Raw genomic sequence first — 20855 nt, forward strand, 5'->3', positions numbered from 1 at the left:
GAACCAGCTCCGGGAGCAGCAACCGAAGAATCAAGCATAGCTATGGAAAATCTAATGACCAAAACCGTTGAGCCAAGCACAATAGGGCCCACAGTTACTTTAATAAAATCTAACCCAGTGTCGGCCACAACTCCTCCCCGCGTGGACACTGTAAAAACAAGAATGAATTTCACAAAAACAATTTACATCCAAAAAACAACTGTGCCCAAAACCAGTCATCTTTCATTGAAGGTTCCTAATTGTCCAATGCAACAGGTGCAGAAAACAGACGCAGGCCTGTCTACTAATAAAATCAACAAGTCGGCCCCAAGCATACCCAAAGAAGAGAATAAAAATGATTCCTCACTCTTTCACATCCTACTGGCACCAGAATATAAATCATGGGGTCGACAAGATATCCTCAACAGATCTAACATAATAAAACTCGTGGAAGGTATCCCGGGGTTCGCAGGCCTGGCATCGGAGGACATAGAATCTATTGAATTTCTCCCACCAAGAGGAACCCAACCGTCCGAGGTAACGCTAGTGTCACTCAAGTCGGCCAGCTGGGCAGGAGTCTTTTTGAACCACAAGACCACCCTTCGGGACTGGGGCATCAGAGTGTATCCATATTCCACTCCAGGTTACCCCACCTCCCTACTAATCCAGCCGATACCTCCTCGAAATGCTGGTACTACCAGACCAGCGCCCTATCTCAGACCGTATTCGATCTTAAAAAACGCGGCAGGATCCGAGGAACTGCATAAAATTCCTCCAACGGTGGCCTCCAACGCCGACGCAAGTCTAGGCTGGGAATGGCTCCCAGCAATCTTGTCAACCAAAAGCTCAGATTGACCCTCTGAAGTAGAACTTTCTGCCCATAACTACAAACTCCAAGCAATGCCAATTCCACCAGTAGTTCCATCTACAACCGCTCCTATTCCAGAAGCTGATCCCATTTTTCTTATATGTTCTTGGAACATTAGCGGCCTTCATCAGAAAATTACGCACCCTGACACTTTTTCTTTCCTATGCGAACATGCCGTAATAGCCCTACAGGAAACCTGGGCTACAGAAGGATTTCCTGTCATTGGCTATATTGAATTATGGAAACACGCACTCAGGTACAGCCGCTACGGCCATGCCAAAGGTGGCCTTTCAATATACATATCAAATAACCTAAAAGGCCCAATCTCACGATTAAGTATCAAGGAAGACTGGCTACTCGGGGTTAAAATTAACTCGTGGCGAAAACCGCGCCCACTTCTTCTTTTTAATGTATATATCAACCCCAATACACGTACAAAAAAAGATCACCTGGCACGCCTAACGGAAATAATGAGCGACATAGCTGCGGAACACCCCGACTCAGACTGCATTGTCACGGGGGATTTTAATACCAACTTATTTCAGGGGGACTTAGCAGACACCGACGGGCCTTTTTTATTCCCCATTACTGAGGCCTTGACACAAATCAAACCAACCAATCAAGCCTATTGCGGTCTGGGTGAGATCTGTGTGATGAAACTCTACAGCGCCGGCTACTTGGTAATGAATGGCAGGTCTTCGGGGGATATCCCCCCGAATTGGTCCTGGACTAACGGTAGCAAACACTCTTATCTGGATTACACCATCTGTAACGCGGATCTGCTTCATTGTCTGACCAGCTTCTATATCCTTCCACGTTCTGAAAGCGACCACAGGCCCTAGGTCATATCCCTTAACACAAACACAGTGAAGCACAAACCCGCACCCTCAGCGTGTCTGGGAACATATACGGAAAATCTTAAGCGCCTTAAGTGGAGCGATGATATCAGCCCAATTATCCTACAGGTGTGCATGGAACGTATATTAGGCGGAAACAATCAAGATACCTCCCCTATCGTAATATGGACAACGCTGTGCTCCCATCTGACCAACTGTTTTCCAGTAATACAGCAGGCCCAAAGGACAACTCAGCCTCACAATTTTAAACTTTCATTGCAGTCAAAGTTACTTAAGAAAGCCAGGAATAAGGCCCTGCGGTCACTTGCAAAATATCCTGGGAACAGCGAATGTTTAAATCTCTATCAAGCTGCCCAAAAGTCATTTAGGTTGGCGACCTTCAAAGACAAACAGAAACACGAAAATCAATTTTGGTGCAAACTGGTGTGGGAGAGTAAGAGCAAAAACCCAAGAAAGTTCTGGGCCCTAATAAACCACACCAATCCGAGCACCACCAGCTTCGGATCAGCAAATATCCAAGAGTCTGAATGGGCATCATTCCTCACAGACCATTTCAGTTCCCCAGAACATCTAGGACCCATAGGATGTGGTCCGTTGAGAGAGACCGTGATCCGGGCCAGTACCCAGCGGAATACACCCATTGAGCCGTCAAGCTTACTCAATATGGATCTTCAGGTGTCCCAAGACAGAGTAGCGACGGTTGTGACTAAAGCAAGATCAGATGGAGCACCGGGCCCAAATGGCCTGCCACAGAACCTTTTCAAATCTGATGTAGCTTTTTGGTCAGGAACTCTAACAAACCTTTTCAACTACGCCCTGAGAACCGCAACCATCCCAGACTCATGGCGGGGTGCAATAATACATCCAATTTATAAAATCAGGATCCCGCGCTGCCCCTAACAACTACAGACTCATAGCTCTTTTGGACATTGAGGCTAAGCACTATGCAGGCCTCCTCTTGGAGGACCTGAAGCAATGGGCAACGGAACACAACCGGATTCCGATGAATCAAACGGGGTTCGTTGCTAACTCAGGGACTATGACCAATCTCCTAGCAGTGTCAACCATCGTTGACAAAGCACTCTTAACATCCAGGACAGTGCTATGCTGCTTTGTCGATTTCAAAGCAGCATTTGATAGGGTTCCTAGGGCGGCTCTATGGGAAAAGCTAAGGAAGTGGGGGATCCCTGACAAACTACTGGAGGCCATGATTCAACTTCACTCCCGCACCTGGGTACGAGTGAAGTTAGGGTCCGGCACGCATCTCTCGCGGAAAATTATGACAACGAGAGGTGTAAAGCAGGGATGCGTGCTGGCCCCCCTTCTCTTTAACCTGTTTATAGTAGATCTGTCACAGACCCTGGATGAAACTAATAGTCATCCTCCAAAGGTGGGCGGCACGGCACTCAGTAATCTGTTATATGCCGATGACCTTGTTCTTTTCAGCCTTACCAAGGTCGGGCTGCAAAGGCTCCTTGACACACTGCTTCGCTACACAATAGCGAATCAATTAGAAGTCAATCTAAAGAAAACCCAAGTAGCCCCCTTTGGGAAGAAACGACATGTCTGTGGTGGGTGGACTTTTAACAACATAAGCCTCGCGATAGGTCAATCGTATAAATATCTTGGTGTCCACCTGGATTCAAGGGGCAACCTTTTAAAACAGCGCCATGAGATTGCAGTTAAAGCCACGACTCTTGCAGTATCTTTAACCAAGCTTTCAAAAAACCTCTCAGGTCCAACTCTTTCGCCCCTCCTGGAAGTCCTGAGAGCGAAAATCGGCCCCACCCTATCATACGAGATAGAGTCATTCCAGGGTAAATTGAATACGGCCCTAAACCAACATACCACCAAAATCTATAAAAAGGTCCTCCAGTTGCCAACTTCTGCATCTGCTGCACAGATAAGACTGGAGATGGGGCTACCAAACTACGAGGTTTTCAATATTGGTGCATACCTAAACTTGTGTCACAAGCTGAGGCAAGCTAACCCAGGCTCACTAGAATCTCTAGTCTGGCTAAAAATCTCCCAAAAAAATCCAGGTGGAACGTTTGGTCGCCTTTTTAAGGACTACATTCAACAAATGTCAGCAGGTGACCTATGGGCTCTTAACCCCAGTCAGACAGCGTTTAAAATCGCCATTAAAAAATGTGTAAGAATGAGATCACTTATCACAGACAAAGCGCTCTTCTCAAAACGCAGCCATTCTTGGGCCCTCGTAAATTCTTACAGTCGGCTACTCCCCGCCGCTTACTTTTCCTGCACATATTCACTGTATCTAAAACGCACCCTTATAGCCATTAGAATGGGTGATTGGCGTTTTCTGCAAGATTTACCTCCCTGGAGACAGACAGCGGAAGATCTAACCTGCAGAGGGTGCGGTAAAACAGCCGAAACATTGCTACACATGGTTTGCCTCTGCCCAGCCTTTAACCTCCAACGCAGGTGCAAACTAAAAGCCGAATGGAATAGGTTGGGCGCCCGAACCTGCAGGCAAGCCATCATTGTGGCTCTGAACCCTGAAAACACTGACTTAAATATCAGACTAACAAAGTTCATCCAGCAAGCATATCGCAATTTTAAGTTAAAGAGGTCCTGCTAAATCCTCCCTCTTATTTCCTTTTTCCTTTTTATTACTTAATGGCCCTTACGATACATCCCAAATTTCTAGGGGGATGAAATGAAAAGAATATGAGTAGTACCCCTAGGAGAATTGGGTCGTTTTTTAGTTGTTTGATATCCAATTCAGTGAGAGTAAAGAAAATGGGGTGAAGTTCCCTGTATATTAGATTTTAACTTTTGTACTATTTTTACTTCTGGTTTTTATCCTTTAAAAAAAAAAAAAAAAAAAAGATTTTTATGGACCTAGGAGGCTGAGGATGCGGAAGACCCCTATTTTTATCATGGCTGCCTCATTGACTGTCTTGCTGTTTTTATTTTTAATGAGTTGTATACAACGTGAACTATGTAATCCTCAATTTAAAGATATCTGTGTTATATCTAAATAAAGAATTTCTATACCCCTAACATGGAGGTGCCGTGTTAATTCAACTCTTAACCCCATGGCTTCCGAATTCCTCTCTTGCCCTCCCTACATTCAGCGAAAAGTTTTACATAAAGACAAACAGAAGAATGCGAGCATCCTGCCCCAGATAATTGTACCGTATGAGAGGAACACAGCAATCAAATCAAAAAGTCATATTAGCCCTGTTGTATCCGGCCAAGCAATTCCTGTGCTTCATCCACAGGGGTGAACATATAGAATTTACCCTTGACCAAGACTTTTAGTTTTGATTGTTGCGCAATCGTAGCGTGTGCGCCTTTATCTTTGAATAACTGAAGGATCTTAACAAATTCCTTTCTCCATTTAGCAGCAGCAGCAGACATATCCGAAAAGATCCGGCATTTAGTAGTAGGATTGGCATCAAATTGTCTTTGTTTAAAAGCTACGGAAAGGATCGTTTCTTTAACGCGCACATCAGAGAAGTTCACCAGGATGGTCCGAGGAAACGTGGAATTAGTAAACTGACTAGCGGGGACTCTGTGTGCACGGGTAATTGTCAAATCTCCTTTAAACTCAGGGATAACCTCCTGAAGAAAAAAAAGAGGTAATCCATTGCCTCATATCAGATCCTTCAATATTTTCTGGTACACCCACTATTCTCAGATTTGACCTCCTATTATAATTTTCCAGCTCGTCAAGCTTATAATCGAAATCTCTTGAAAGTTTTGACATATTTGAGACATCCTTCTTCATTTCCGACATATCCTCCAAACCTGATATCCTGATCTCAGCCTCTTGAAGCCGAGTGGGAAAAGAGGCCATGGAATCTTCGATTTTATTGAGACGCTGACTGATTAAAGCTAATTCCTCTTTTTGAAATTGCTTCAATTCTCTCACCTCACCCAGGATCAAGTTTAACACGTCTTTTACTGAAATGTGGAATTCGCCGGTTGTCTCAGTATCTCCCTCCATAGTCGAACTCTGTGCATTAGTGACACCAACGGGACAAACGGGAATTAGATTGGATTGTAACACTAGTGGGGAGACTGGGGTAAAGATTTCTTTAAAAGTGAGGGAGAGAGACCCCTTGTGACCCAGGGGAAAGGGGTACTTATAAACAGTGAAGTGAAAGGATTTCCCTTAGGTAAGAAGCTATGCAAGGATGCCCAAAAACATTGAATAAAAAAAAAAATTGTTTTTGTCAAATTCACAATTTATACATATTAAAAATACCTATCGTGAAAAAAAGTACAATTAAATCACCTTCCTGTGTATCTAAAGAACAGATTTTTTAGAAAAGAGAGACATACAAACACTGGGACATAAACAATTTGTCTTTCATCAAGTGCACATCAAAACCCTCTTTTTCTAGCACCAGCTACAAGACTTGATTTTTTTCTTATATTCTTGGAGTATAAAATGGAATAAGGATCCGTTGGTAAAGGCAACCATCCAGTGCCCTTACAGGAGAGACAACCATATTCAGTAGTCTTGATAAAGATGGTACATGAATAAACAAAACCATCGAAACGCGTTGACGCCTAGCATCGCACAATACAATTTCCCAACCTACTCCAAGAATATAAGAAAAAAATCAAGTCTTGTAACAATTTTTTTTTTTATTCAATGTGAAGGAATAGTTTCTTTTTATCTATGACAATGAGTTTTAACATGATTTTATTGTATGTTTGAATAAATTTTGATACTTATATATAATTGTTTTATTTGTTAAATTCTTTTGCTTAGTGAAGCCTTGTGCCCAAGACTAAACTTTTGGGCATCCTTGCATAGCTTCTTACCTAAGGGAAATCCTTTCACTTCACTGTAAAGATTTCTTTACCACCTGCTAAAGAAATTCTTGCATTGGAAGATAAAGGATGAGTTGCAGATATATCGACTGTTTCAATAGTGCTTAACATAGAACCCAAGTGCTCCAATTTTTTCAAAGGGGCTTTAGTAATTGAAGCATTAATTGAAGCAGCAGCTGGTGTTTCCGCACAAGAATGGGTGATCAGACCAATTTCAGGGCAAACAGTATTATTAGACGCAGTGATTGTTGGTATTTTCTCAAATAATGGAAATTGTTTGGGAACTTTGACGACTCCAGATGACTTCACCTCAAAGGCGCTACCAAGCCCTCCTGCACACCATCATAGCCAGGATTTCCAAGATTGGGCTGGGAAACAGAAACAGACAAAACATCGAGAGACTCGTCCTCTCCAGAACTCTCAGAGACTTCGGCGGATGAGGATTCTTTATCCGATCTTTTAGCAGCTTCCACCCAGTCTTTAACTTGCTGGCGACGTATTCTCGTCTTCGCCCGGGCCGTTAGCTGCTTTCCCAACTCAAACCAATCAGAGGCGCTCACCCCAGTATACACCCAAAGGGCAAACCCAAAGTCACAGAGAATGCTGGTACTTGTGGTCACACCCCCACTGCGGCCGCTACCAAATGTCCAGAAGGCTGCGGCGGCGGGGTGAAGAAACGGAGTTAGCAAAGAACTTACACACTTCAACAGGGGTTGGCTCGAATCCAGAAAACAATTACGGGGTAGGATCTCGCTGAGCGAACAGACTGAAGCGCCCTTTAACACCATTCACTAGCTAACCACTCACCCAAATGTCCAGTGCACCACAAAAATCATCCACTCTTTCCCCACAAGACTGGTGAGACAGCCACTTGACTGCCCCCGAATCACAACCTGTACCCCTCTTACAGAGCACAAGGTACCATACTCTGCGAACTGGGAATGGGACTACTGCACTGGACAATTATATTGCTGCCACCACTGGATCCTACCCTACTGGGGAATCCAGAAAAATTACAATGCACTTATGGGATAATCTACCCGCCCGAGCTAGTTACTCCATGTCAATTAAGTTACCACTGTAGGCCAACCCAAGAAATAGCAGACAGTACAGGGGCAGTCACTCCTTCAGCATCAGGCCAACCCAAGAACAGACAGTACAGGGGCAGTCACTCCTATAGCTCGCGCTTACAGGCCAACCCCATAAATGACAGTCTACCCAAGGACAGTCTCTCCTTCAGCATCAGACCAACTCAAATAACAGTCTACACAAGGGCAGTCACTCCTCCAGATTCTCTGGTTTCTATCCTTGTCAGGACACATAACTCACAGTGCATTATAAAACTTATATGAATAAAAATGATATTTAAAAACAACTCAAAAGACAATAATCCCCAAAAATGAGACTATCTAAAAATGCAGAGCTTGTAGTGCAGCCAGTTGTCACTGCGATATTGAGCAAACGCAAGTCCTATCCTCACCGCTGACAACCAATGTTAGAAAAGGGGATCTCTGGTTGGCTAAGGCTTGCGCCATAGCCATGCAGGGACCACCACTCTAGTCAGGGAAAGGGAGTTACACGCCAAAGATAACCCTTGCTCACCCCCTTGGTAGCTTGGCACGAGCAGTTAGGCTTATGTCAGTGGCGATGTGTAAAGCATTTGCACAACACACACAGTAACAACACACTAGGCACACCACAAAAGGAACTCCACACAAGGTTATATAAAAATAGCCTTTGTATTATAATAAAAACACATCAGATAGTAATCACACAATAGACATTGTGCCAACTGGCACGGGCAATATTTACAAGGGATTATTTACACATGACAGGGCCACGTGGGCCACTGTCAGAATTAGCACTTGGTAAAGAATAGTAAAAGTAAGAATATATATGAACTTAGAACACAGCCAGTAATCACTGGCACACACTATACGCAGCATCAACCTGTAATATAAATCATAACAGGCACAGTATCACATAGGGCGAGAACTCTATTCTGCGCCCACCTCATAAGCCAAAAATAGGGTAAACCATAATCTCCTAGACATCAGGAAATACACTTAATACCATAACCTGCAGTAGGGAATAAATCAAACCTAGACCACAGGAGAGAATCAAAATAAAGCATAGGACAGTAGGTAAAACCTAACAAGCATAACAGCACATAACCTGTAGTAGGGAATAAATCAAACCTAGACCACAGTAGAGGATTAAAACATAAGGTAAGACCTAATAATCACAAAAGCACATCTATGAGCCTAAATCAAGGTGCATAAATCATTCTACAAACATTACATTTCCTAGTACATATAAAAATGACATTAGGGCCTTGCCCCCTACAAAACGTCCCCAGGGCCAACTGGCCATCTATTAGGGGCTCAAATGCCCTCTATCCATAAAGTCAGGGCTGCTGTCTCAGCAGCGACAGTCACAGGGGTGCACTTGGCGCAAACCTAAATGTGGCAGCTGCCCACTACTTGCTGGGCATCTGGGAAGTTCAATGAAGGCCTAAACGTTGCAGCTGGCACTAAGTGCTGCGCAGCTGTGCAGGCCAAGGTAGGGATGGGGCAAAGGAGTGCGTCTCACTCCTGGATTTAAAGTACATGTCCCCCTAAAATGAAAGGACCTAAACGGTGCAGCTGCCTACTACTTGCTGGGCAGCTGGGAATCAGCAAAATGCAGCAAGGCCTCTTACTGGCCCTTTAAATGAATTGCGCAAAACGGTGGAGCCATCCAGGCTATGCAAAAATAACTAAATGCATTCAACCACTATGGAACACTCTGGCATTTTTATATAAAAGAGGCACGTGGTGGGGCCATACGGGGCTTTAGCAATAAAGTATGTCACTAGGATAAGAACACTCTGGCTCCTGAACTAATTACGGGCACTGTAGGGAGCAGGAACTGGCCTCCCGAAGCGTGGAGCTCGTGGGCGCTTTACACTGATGTGCCCATGGTAGAGCCACAGGGCTCTGAGAACAATTATGCCCCCAACAGGGGTATCACTGACCCGGGCCGCTCTGAGGTACAAAATAGCCTTGGGCCTCGCTCTGGCCCGCCACATGATCTCACTGCGCCCCCCCTCCCAGCCCTGTCTCACTCACCGGGGCTTCCTGGGGCTGCGTACGGCGCTCTCCTCGTGAGTGTGGCGGGGGCCGGCTTTCCCCCTCGCTGGTGCTCTGCTTTAGCTGTGGGGCTCTCCCTTCGCTAGGGGAACCTCGCTGATGGGCAGCAGCACTTCCTCTGCAGCGCGGGACTTCCTGGATCGGAGAGTGGGGAAGCCCTCTAGGTGGAGCCAATCCCTGCGCTCCACCCTAGTGACGCCGCGGGAGTCTCTTCTGGCTGGGACCAATCCCAGCGCGGCACCTGGGTGACGTCGACGGCTGCTTCCTCGGGACAAACTTGACCTCGGGGCCACGGCGTGGTTTCTTGCTTGGTGCAAAACGAGGGGTAGGCTCCCTCGAGAATCAGTATAAATGTGGCATGCGGGGTGGGCACCCAAGAGGGACACAAATCCGCGGGGTGGGCAGCTGCATTAATTAATTAATAAAACAAAGACACAGGGTGGGCACCTGCACACAGGGTAATAGAAAATAAACAGGCATAATGCAGGGTTGACACCTGCAAGTCAATATTAAAATAAGCGGGGTAGGCACCCGCTAGGCAGGCATCATGGGGGAATCCCTCCCCAGGGAATTCCCTCTTAAAGGGGCCACAAGGAAAAGGAGCACAGCGCTCCCATCAGCAAAAGGTCCTGGAATAAAGAGGGAAAGAATTCCCAGGGTGCTAAAAAGATGCAGCAAGGTCCTGGGGCAAAGAAATGGAGCAACCAGCTCCTAAGCAAAGAAAAGGTCCTCCAGGCATCCAGGGGCTGGGCAGAGCCCAGGGAGGCAAGCCTTACCCTGAGCTTCAGCAGCAGCACGCCCCTGGTAGTTTCAACTCCGCAAATAAGAACATTTACTTGGAGTCACAGACCCTCTTTTATACACAGAAGTCCTTTGATGTAGCAGTGTAGGCAAGGGGAGAACCAGATGCAACTGGTTCTTGAGCACTTTGTTTTGCTCAGCCCCTCTCCCTGTTCACAAGACAGGCCAGGGACATCAGACGCAGCACAGGGGGTGGAGCCAGCACTGTGGAGGGAAGGCCCAGCCCTATTCAGGTCCCAGGTGCACTCCTCACTGCCATCAAGCATGCAGATCTCTCCATTCACCACCGGGGCAGACCCATCCTGACACCTGGAGCCAGGCACACCAGCCAGCTCCAGCCAATCACAAGCCAGACAACCAATTCACATTTACTGCACAGGCAGGTCAACTTCTATAAGTGGCACTTCTACACTAGGTACAATAAATCCGCACACATCATCGCGCAGAATTTAATCTCACGAGTTCGCACATACCAAACTCAACCTTGCATTCCCCACACATCAGGAACTATCATGGACACACATATTCCCCATGCATTCCTATGGGAGGGCAGGCCAACTCAGCACACACACTCAGAGTGTGCACGCACTTTACCCTGGGCCACAGTGCTAAAGTGTGCAGAAGCGTAAAATCACTATCACCATGCCAGAGGCTAAAGGCAAAACGTTTAGGGGTGAACCTGCCAAAAAGGCCCAAGTCCAACAGTGAGCAAAACAACGATGGATTTAAGCCCAGATCTCTGTACTGGGGTGAATGTATGACATTGTTCTGAATTCTCATATGTTAAATATGAGGATATAACAAAATGTAATTTACTTGTTGTAAAGCGGTATGCCATGTATGGTTATTATTCTTCTGGCCCTAAAGTTCAAAACTGTACGGATCATTGTGCACTGTTTAGCATAAATAGACATTATTTAAAAACTCTGTTTATCTATTTTTAGTAATACGATGGTATTGCCCTGATGAAGACACGTTCTAAGTGTCGAAACGCGTAGATGAAAAGCCATCGCCTCTTAGCATCATTGGGAACACTTCTTATATATATATATATATATATATATATATATATATATATATATAATTCGTTCATCACATATATGTATTGAAAGAATCTTTTTTATTGTTTTTTAATGAATGATTATGCCAATGAATATCGTCATGACATTTTTATCAAACTTATTAAATTAAATCCTTTATGCTATTCTAGTGCTTCATTTTTATCCTGTTTTTTGTTTATTTGAACTTTGCCAGTTTTTGTATTTTGCCTGGGTTGTTTATTTGTCACAAATTGTTCTGCATTCTGTCCATCAATTGTTCTTTTTGCAAAGTATTAAATTGGACATGTTCCGGAAAGACTGCTTCTCTGAGCGCTGGTTCACTTATAGAAGAGTGCACTAATCAGTATTGTTATGGTCTCCAGAATTTTCTCAGTACATTCCTCATGTTTTTATATGAAAGCATAACATTGCTCACTTATTCACACAGATAAAGATTACATCAAAGTGACATTCAAAAGAGGTTTTCAAACTTCTTTGCCCTGTTCCCCATTTTCCCCTCCCCTGCTTCCCCCTCCCCCAGCAAAATGTTGGAATTTAGGCCCCTCTCCAAAACTTTATGGCAAAGTTTTGGGGAGCGGGAGGGCTGATCACACGGGCGGGATTATGTTGAAGGTGCTTTTCTGTAGCTCGTAATCCACACTAAGGGGCCGATTCCGATTCGGGAAAAACCGCTCCGAATAGCCGTTCGGAGTGTTTTTCCCGTACGAATCGTACCCTGCAACGTCCCACGTACGTACGACGAAGTACGATTCGTTCCAGGAGCCGTACTCCATACGAGTCGTACAAGGACCGTACGACTCTAATCTCCGTACGATTCTTCCTCGGAACCCACTGTACGCGACATCTGTCCAGTTCGCGGCTGGTTTTTACGACCCAGCAAGTACGATACGTGTTTGGTACGCACCGTACGACCTTTTTTCTACGGGAGCTGAAAACAGCCGTAAAAGCAGAGTTTGCACCGAAATAGGTACGGAACACCCCCCCCCCCCCCGGTACGGTGCATACCCCCCATGATCGCAGAGGTACGGTGCGTACCCCTGCGATCATGGGGTGTACGAGCCGTAACCCATGTACGATTGGTGTACGAGCCGTACCCCATGTACGATGGGTGTAGGAGCCGTACCCCATGTACGATGGGTGTACGAGCCACACTCCTGCGATCATGGGGGGTACGGACCGTATGGTGTGTATGTGTTTGTGTGCTTTTCCGTACGACTCGCCCTTACCCGACGTGGACCGTACCAATCGCGTCCTCATACCCCGGTCCGGATCGTACTCGTCGGGTCGTAATTTCTAATTTAAAACATTTATAAAGCGCAGCGTGCACCGAACGGTTTCTTGGCGGTAGTGGAGGGTATTGGCTACAGAGACAAAAGTGAGAACCGGTGGTAGAGCCGGGGAGGGGGTTTACGCAGGGAATGCCTGTTTAAAAAGAAACATTTTTAGTTCCTTACGGAAGGATGCATAATGGGTAGCCGCACGAAGGTGGTCTGGGAGGGAGTTCCAGAAAGTGGGGGCCAAGGTGGAGAAGTTGGACCCACCCCACTTTTTGCATCTGAAGCGTGGGATTTGAAGGAGGGATTTGGTGGAGGAACGAAGTTCTCTGGGGGAAGCGTATTCTTTTATTAGTGAGGAAATGAAGGCGGGGGCAGTGCCTTGTCGGGCCTGGAAAACCATGCAGGCGGTTTTAAACAGAGAACGTTCTTTACCAGGGAGCCAATGAAGCTCCCTGAGGAGGGGTGTGGAGTGGTGATAGCGTGGGAGTCCAAAAACCAGCCGGGCAGCTTGGTTTTGGACCAACTGCAGCCTCCTGAGACTGTATGCTGGTATGCCATTGTAAAGAGCGTTGGCATAATCCAGCCGTGATATCACTAGAGCGGCCATGATCATTTTGAGTGCCTGGGGGGAGAAGAAACGAGCGACAGTGCGGATAGTTTGGAGGGTGAGGAAGCAGGAGGAAACCACAGAACTGATTTGGGGGTGAAGGGTAAGTTGATTATTCATTTTAACCCCCAGTGTTTTGACCGTGGTAGAAGGGGTGGGGGCGGGACCAAGGGTTGGGGGCCAGAAGAGAGAGTTCCAGGGACTGGAAGAACCACCGGTGAGAACCAACTCGGTTTTGTCCGGGTTCAATTTGAGATGGTTGTGGTTCATCCAGTCCCTGATGAATGTCATGGTGTGCTGAAATCTGGAGACAGAAAGGGGAGAAGAGGATAGGTCAAAGATGAGCTGGAGGTCATCTGCGTAATTATAAACGGTGACCTCCAGCTGCTGAAGAGCGAAAATGAGGGGAAAGATATAAAGATTGAATAGTAGGGGAGACAAGGAAGAACCCTGGGGGACACCACAAGTGACGGGGAGTGGGGTGGTTGTGAAGTCTCCTAGCCGGACCGCCTGAGTGTGGTCCCTCAGGAAGGAGGAAAGCCACACCAGGGCTGATCCCTCAATTCCAGCCGCCTTGACACGGGACAGTAAGATGGTATGGTCTACCGTGTCAAATGCGGCGGAGAGATCGAGGAGTACCAGCGCCTGGTGTTTGTTGTGATCCATACCCTTCCTGAGGTTGTCCAGGACTGATACCACGACTGATTCAGTCGAGTGCCTGGGTCGAAAGCCAGCCTGGCGGGAAGCCAGTCCCCCATTGGCCTCTACGTGGGTGCTGAATACCGCGGTGACATAGCGCTCCAGCACCTTGCCCAGGTAGGGCAGCAGGGAAATGGGGCGGTAGTTGGCTGAGATGGATGGGTCAGCGCCAGGCTTCTTTAGAATGGGCACAATGGTGGCTGATTTGAGCGTAGGGGTCACTACTCCCTGCGCTAGGGAGCTGTTAAGGAAGGTAATGGGGGGTTTAGGACAGGAGGAGTAGATTTGTTGAAGGATTCGCGCCGGACAGATGTCTGCCGGGGAACCTGATTTTACTTTGGGAAGTATCCCCAGTAATACTTCTTCAGTTAGGGGGGGGATGGAGGTGAGAAGGTTTTGAATAGTAGGAGGAGAAGGGTCAACAAAGGCAGGCGAGGGGGGGGGGATGTTGGCCTTAATGGTAGCGATCTTGTCAAGAAAGTAAGTGTTTAGTTGGTTGCAAAGAGGCTGGGATGGGGGGATTTGAGGTGAAGCCCTATCGGAGTAAGCCAGGTCCTGCACTATGCTGAATATCTCCCTAGGCTTGTTTTCAGCAGAGATTATTTTTGTTGAAAAATAAGAGGTTTTGGCGACAAGGATTGCGGTCTTGTAGTCGGCGAGTGATGTCAGATAGAGGGTTTTAAGTAAAGGACAATAATTTTTCCTCCAGTGCCTTTCTGCCTGTCGAACGGACAGTTTAAGTTCTTTTAGGTGGTCATTAAACCACCTATTAGACTCCTTGGGTCGCCGCACGGAGATGCGACGCAGGGGAGCCACTGAGTCACACCCTCTAGCCAACCAGGTATTAATAGCATTGGCTTTAGAGTCGGACGGAAGACCAGAAAGGGACGGGGTAGAATTCCGAAGGTGAGACGTCAGGGTAGGGAAGTCAACTCTGTTCCAGTTCCGCGCCCAGGTGTTTTTGGCGTGGGGGACTTTGGAAACCGGGTTGAGAGAGATGGAGAAGGAAATAATTGTTTTTTGTAATTTTCTCCCTGAGTGTACTGGGGTAGCTCAGACGTGGGTCCCAGAGCCTCCACACCACTGGAGTCAAGCTAGCCGGGCTGATGAGAGGTGTTACCTCGAAACCGGTCCGGTCCTCGGATGCTTGATTCCGGTCTGGGAAAGATATGGCTGTTGTAGTTCGGACTGGACTGTTCCCATGGGGCACAGGGTCAGAGCGGATTTGCATAAAGCCATTATCTGACCCAGGGTGGTGTGGAGTGCAAAAAACGATGGATTTAGGCCCAGATCCTTGTACTGGGGTGAATGTAAGACATTGATCTACATTCTGTCCATCAAATTGTTTTTTGTAATTTTCTCCCTGAGTGTACTGGGGTAGCTCAGACGTGGGTCCCAGAGCCTCCACACCACTGGAGTCTAGCTAGCCGGGCTGATGAGAGGTGTTACCTCGAAACCGGTCCGGTCCTCGGATGCTTGATTCCGGTCTGGGAAAGATATGGCTGTTGTAGTTCGGACTGGACTGTTCCCATGGGGCACAGGGTCAGAGCTGATTTGCATAAAGCCATTATCTGACCCAGGGTGGTGTGGAGTGCAAAAAACGATGGATTTAGGCCCAGATCCTTGTACTGGGGTGAATGTAAGACATTGATCTACATTCTGTCCATCAAATTGTTTTTTGTAATTTTCTCCCGGAGAAGGAAATAAGGGCATGATCAGACCAGGGACAGGGGGAAACCGTCACCGGGGAGACGGGAAGATTAAGGGACCAGACCTGGTCAAGTATGTGACCATGAGAGTGAGTGGGGACAGAGATGTGCGACATAAAATTTAAAGATGTGAGAGACTCAGTGAATTCTTTCGAGGCTGTGCACTCAGAAGGGTCCGATGGCCAGTAATTGAAATCCCCTAGTACCAAGACCGATGCATAGTTAACCACCAGGTTGGCCAGTAGGTCTTGAAAAGCCGGCAGGAATAGAGGCGAAGACTAGGGAGGACGGTACATTAGAAGACAGGTGATGGGGGGGGGGGAGAAGGCGAGGGAGCGAACTGTAAGGAATTCAGTGGAAGGAATGGGGGGAGAGGGGATGGTTTGAAAATTTAGTTCCGACCGAGCGATTATCGCCACTCCGCCGCCAACCCTACCCGCCGGACGATCAGCGCGTAAGGCCACGTAGGAGGGGGGGAAGGGTAGCACGGCATGTGTATGAGTCGTACGGCATGTGTACGAGTCGTACGGTTCCAGCCTTGCAATACGTACGGATTCACGGAATACGGATCGTACTACGCGACTCGCATCCAACAAAAACAGAAGTAACTAAAAACACTAATCCCCATATTTGGAGTGCTGTGGGCAATAATGTAAGTCGGCCGCTGCACTAATGATGGCTGTATCCCTAATAAGCAGGCTTCTTTCACTACTTCCCCATAACGCCTGACCATCGCTTCAATCTTGACACAAGCGGTCTCTTTCTGAAGAACAAAAATTAGATACCAAATGTTGACCCCCTTTTCACGACAAAGGTACCATATGCCCTAATGCTATCAGAGGAAATGAGCCCCCATGCCCACTTCTTTTAGTAAAACATTTGTAATTATGATGCAGTGGGCCCCTTGGCCCTGCACCAACTTCGCCAATGATAACTACTGCCTTGCGAAGCCAGCTGTCGCCTCAACCCTTTAATAATATGGGCTCCCATCTAAAACCATCCCTCTCCCTTACATCTCACACCATTCATCTCCCTTCCATCTCTCTTTGCCCAAATCATGTTGTTCCTCTGCTTCATTCTCCCCAGGGCCTTTGCTCTGAGGAACAAAGCAACGTTTGTTATGCAATGTTATGTTACGTTAGGTTAACCCAACTTATATGGTGCAACAGCTGCCTCAGCAAAGAGGCGTCCCGCAGATGCAGCACCAATGATACCTACAGCGCTGCAAAGCAGGCTAACTCTGCCCACTCAACGGGACTATCACATCTAGGCCAGATGCCCAACATAGGCTTTCTGCTGTATTGTGCACAAAAACAAACAACAACAAAGAAACACATCTACCCCCCTCCTTCTGTGTTGCTTGGACCCTTTTCTGTGCACAGCAATTGGGACCTGACCTTTAATGCTAGCAAGGAAAGTGCTACCCACATCCTTTTTTTATATTACCGACTGCCATAAGTGCAGTCTAGTAGCCACACACTGAGACTAGTGGGAGGAGCTCTTGTGCACTTAAGCAAAGAGAGAGGGATAGAGAACTAAAGCAGAAACATGTATTCTCACTAGGGTGCTTGTTACCTGAAAGGAATGTAAATGTGTGCAAATTGTTTATCACCAAAAATAGGGACTGCTTTGGAGGCAGTATATGTTTAAACAGTAGGCATCACTTGAAGCTCATTCTCACACTTTTTTATACACTTTAACTGCTGCATGTAAACGAAGACAGCCTGGAAACGTGTCTCTCGCGCATCTGGACTACCTTAATTTGCAAGTAATTGCAGACTCATTTGCGCCCAGCGCCTCCTTTCCCGGAACACATCCAAGGCGCGACCCACAGTTTGAAGAAGTCTACTCTAAATAGAATGATACAACAAACTGGTTTGTGACATTCAATGAGAGTATAATGAACAATTAAATATCAAGCTAAAATGTAAATAGAAGTATGAAAGTAAACACTTTAATAAACAAGCATTTGCTATCAATAGGTCTCGCATTTACGATAGATTGAGCTATTGGCATTGTAAATGACAATGCCTTTTATTTATGTGTTGGTTTTAAAATAGATAAATGAAAGGCATTGTAATTTACAATGCCAATAGCTTAAACCCTCGCAAATGCGAGACCTATTGAATTGCAAATGCAACCTACAAATTATTTTAAAAAGTGTTAGGAGAGAGCGTGTTCTGCCTGCAACAGCAGGCAGGACAAAGGTATTTGAGAAAATAGGGCTCGGAGGCTGTAAGTAACGCCTACCGAGTAACAACACCCATAACAGGGGGTGTCGCCATGGGAGGTTACAAATTGAGACAAGGCGGTACTAAGGAGGAACTACTAAGAGTATTGATGAATAAACAGCGACAGTTTACAGTGGACAATGACACAAGTCAATGAAAAATATGGGGGGAGAATGGGCAGAGCTTCAAGTCCCTATCTGAATACAGCATGCCTTGCAGAGTAGTGCATGCGCTGCCCAGGCTCGACCTAAAAAGGAAGATATAGTCAGAAACAGCTGTGGGTTTTAATGATAATCTTGGACTAAATGGCAGTTAGTCTCAAAATACTTTAACTGGTTCACAATGTGTAGCTTATAAGATAGAATGTTTATACCATAAGTTTATTTAAAGGATATTAGAAATTCACAGATATGCAGAACATACCAAAAATGTTCATTGTACTCAAACTCAGGCTTCAGATACTCTTGGTGATGATTAAAATTAAAGTGTATTTTTTAAAAGATCTTAATATTTAAAAAATGACCAACTAATCATCAACCAGATAAAATAAAACTTACCGTATTCTTTTGATACGTCGTAGAAGATAGGAATATGTGGTCGATCTGCAAAAATGTCACCTTGATGAACAAAGGCTTCCTTGATAGTCTGTAATCCACTCACCATGACAAATCTTAAACTCCCCATGTCTGCACTGAAAACATCTCCATACTTTTCTGAAAGCTGAAAAATATTTCAGTAAGTATGATGGAGTAAAGATAAAGTATAAAGGTTCTGCACCATTAATGACCTGTTTACGTCAAGGGTAGGCATTTGCATGCTATGGGATACCCCTCGGGTTCCAGTCCGTTTTATAAAATGACTAACACAGTCACACTTGAGCTAACTCAGTTTAGCATTGGTTTTTACTCCCTAAAATAGGCCTGGTGGCACTGACAATAATGTTAAATGTGATGGCGGACATCGGGATGGTGGCCAGACATGCTGGGGAGTGCACTAGGCTTGGAGCTCCACAACACTGTCTATTGGCTGGAAACTGCATCACACAGGATTTACTGCCCGATGAGGGATGGCTTACCAGATAGGTCGAAAGTGTGACTGCTCATTACATTTTGCAGCGGCGTAGCTTGGCCAGTAAGACTGGGGGAGAGGGGCGTGACCTTCAGATTTTCCAACAATATAATGTTAATCATTATATGAGAATCAGCGCTTGATGGGTGTTTAAGGGCCAGTGGAATGGGAAAGATTTCTGATTGTGAGGGGTTACTAAAGAAAACAGTATTGTAACCATGATTTTTTAAAAATGTCAGTTGAAATCCGACAAACACCTTACCCTACCCGACTGAAAGCTCCTATACCCAACTATTTTTTCAATACATCAGGGGGTGTCGTGTTCCCCGACTCAAGGAACACACGCAGGATGCCAGATGATTGTCAGAGGTATCTTTATTTGTCATTCGTCATAGGTAATACAGCCATGCTTATCTGCGACCTCTCGCCCCGAGGTCCTGGTCCAGTCTGCCCTCTGATCCCCTCCCCTGACCGGATGTGGAGTCTGGTGTCCCCTGTCCCCACCCAGGTCCCCTTAGTCCTAGTGCCATCATCGTGGCACAACATCTCCCCCCTTGTTGAACAAAACATTGTCTTACCAATCGTCGAGATACTGATAGAGTGATATAGATAGATAGATAGATAGATAGATAGATAGATAGATAGATAGATAGATAGATAGAGAGGGAGAGAGAGGGAGAGAGAGGGAGAGAGAGGGAGAGAGAGGGAGAGAGAGAGAGAGAGAGAGAGAAAGAGAGATGTTCTGATCTCTTGCCTCGTCGGCTTCTGTGTCTCTGTCTCCTCAGATCTCTTCGATCAGTCTGTTTGGCTTTCTACATTCTCATTTTGGTCGTTGTTCTTTGATGCCCTGTGGTTGTTCATCCAGTGCTGCACCTCCTGTCAGTTCTTGTTTCGGCAGGTCTTCTTCTTTTGGTTTTAGTTCCTTGAAATAGGAGCTGTTTCTCGTGATATGGTGTTGGCCCGCTGAGGCTGTGATCATGTGCCCGCTTACTTTCGTCACTGTCAGCGGGTCTTTTGAGAAGGTGCTGTCTGACTTCCTTGCCTGTCGCTGTTTCACCAGCACGGTGTCTCCTTCTATGTCGTTGCTGGTGGCATGTCTTCTTCGATCTGCGTATGCTTTCATCTTCGCTTTCTGTTCTTTATCTCATGTGGCGATGTCTTTGTGTTCCCTTTTCTCTCCTTCTTTGATTTGTGGTAATCGTGTTCTGCTCACCCTTCCTAGTACCAACTCGGCAGGACACCTTCCCGTGGAGCTGTGGGGTGTGTTTCGGTAGTCCCAAAGTACTTGACACAGTGCTTGTCCAATCGATATTTCGGTCAATTTTGCTCTTTGCACTGCCTTCTTGATGGTCCCCATGAACCGTTCGGCCATCCCATTTGCTTGTGGCCACAACGGTGTTATCGGTCTGTGATTTATTCCCAGGTACACCATGAACCTCTTGAACTCTTCGCCTGAGAATGGTGGACCATTGTCCGTCTTGAGCGTTTGTGGTGAGCCCCATGCTGCGAAGATATCGTCTAGCACCGGCAGTGTCGCATTTGCTGATGTAGATGATACCGGTCATACTAGGGGGAATCTTGAATACTCGTCGATTATGACCAGCAAGTAGCTTCCAGTTTCTAGGGGTCCGTAGAAATCCGCTGCCAGCTCTATCCACACTGTCGCTGGTAGCGGGGACATTTGTAGAGGTTCCGGTTTTGAAGGTAGTCCCGTTACCTGACACACGTGGCACCTTGTCACTATGTCTTCCACCA

The 20855-nt window shown here is 46.3% G+C and overlaps 1 protein-coding gene across 3 annotated transcripts in view; it reads right to left on the reverse strand.

Moving 5' to 3' along the window:
* LOC147747314 (cytochrome P450 2J2-like) overlaps positions 1-20855 on the reverse strand; it is a 389228-nt gene that overhangs the window by 337759 nt on the left and 30614 nt on the right. For all 3 annotated transcript variants that reach the window (XM_086953076.1, XM_086953084.1, XM_086953068.1), the window contains exon 2: positions 18590-18752. In XM_086953076.1, the coding sequence (XP_086809202.1) occupies positions 18590-18752 (163 nt within the window). The remainder of the gene's footprint in view (positions 1-18589; positions 18753-20855) is intronic.

The sequence above is a fragment of the Lissotriton vulgaris genome, chromosome 1_1 (assembly GCF_964263255.1).
Source record: "Lissotriton vulgaris chromosome 1_1, aLisVul1.2, whole genome shotgun sequence".
NCBI classification, from domain to species: domain Eukaryota; kingdom Metazoa; phylum Chordata; class Amphibia; order Caudata; family Salamandridae; genus Lissotriton; species Lissotriton vulgaris.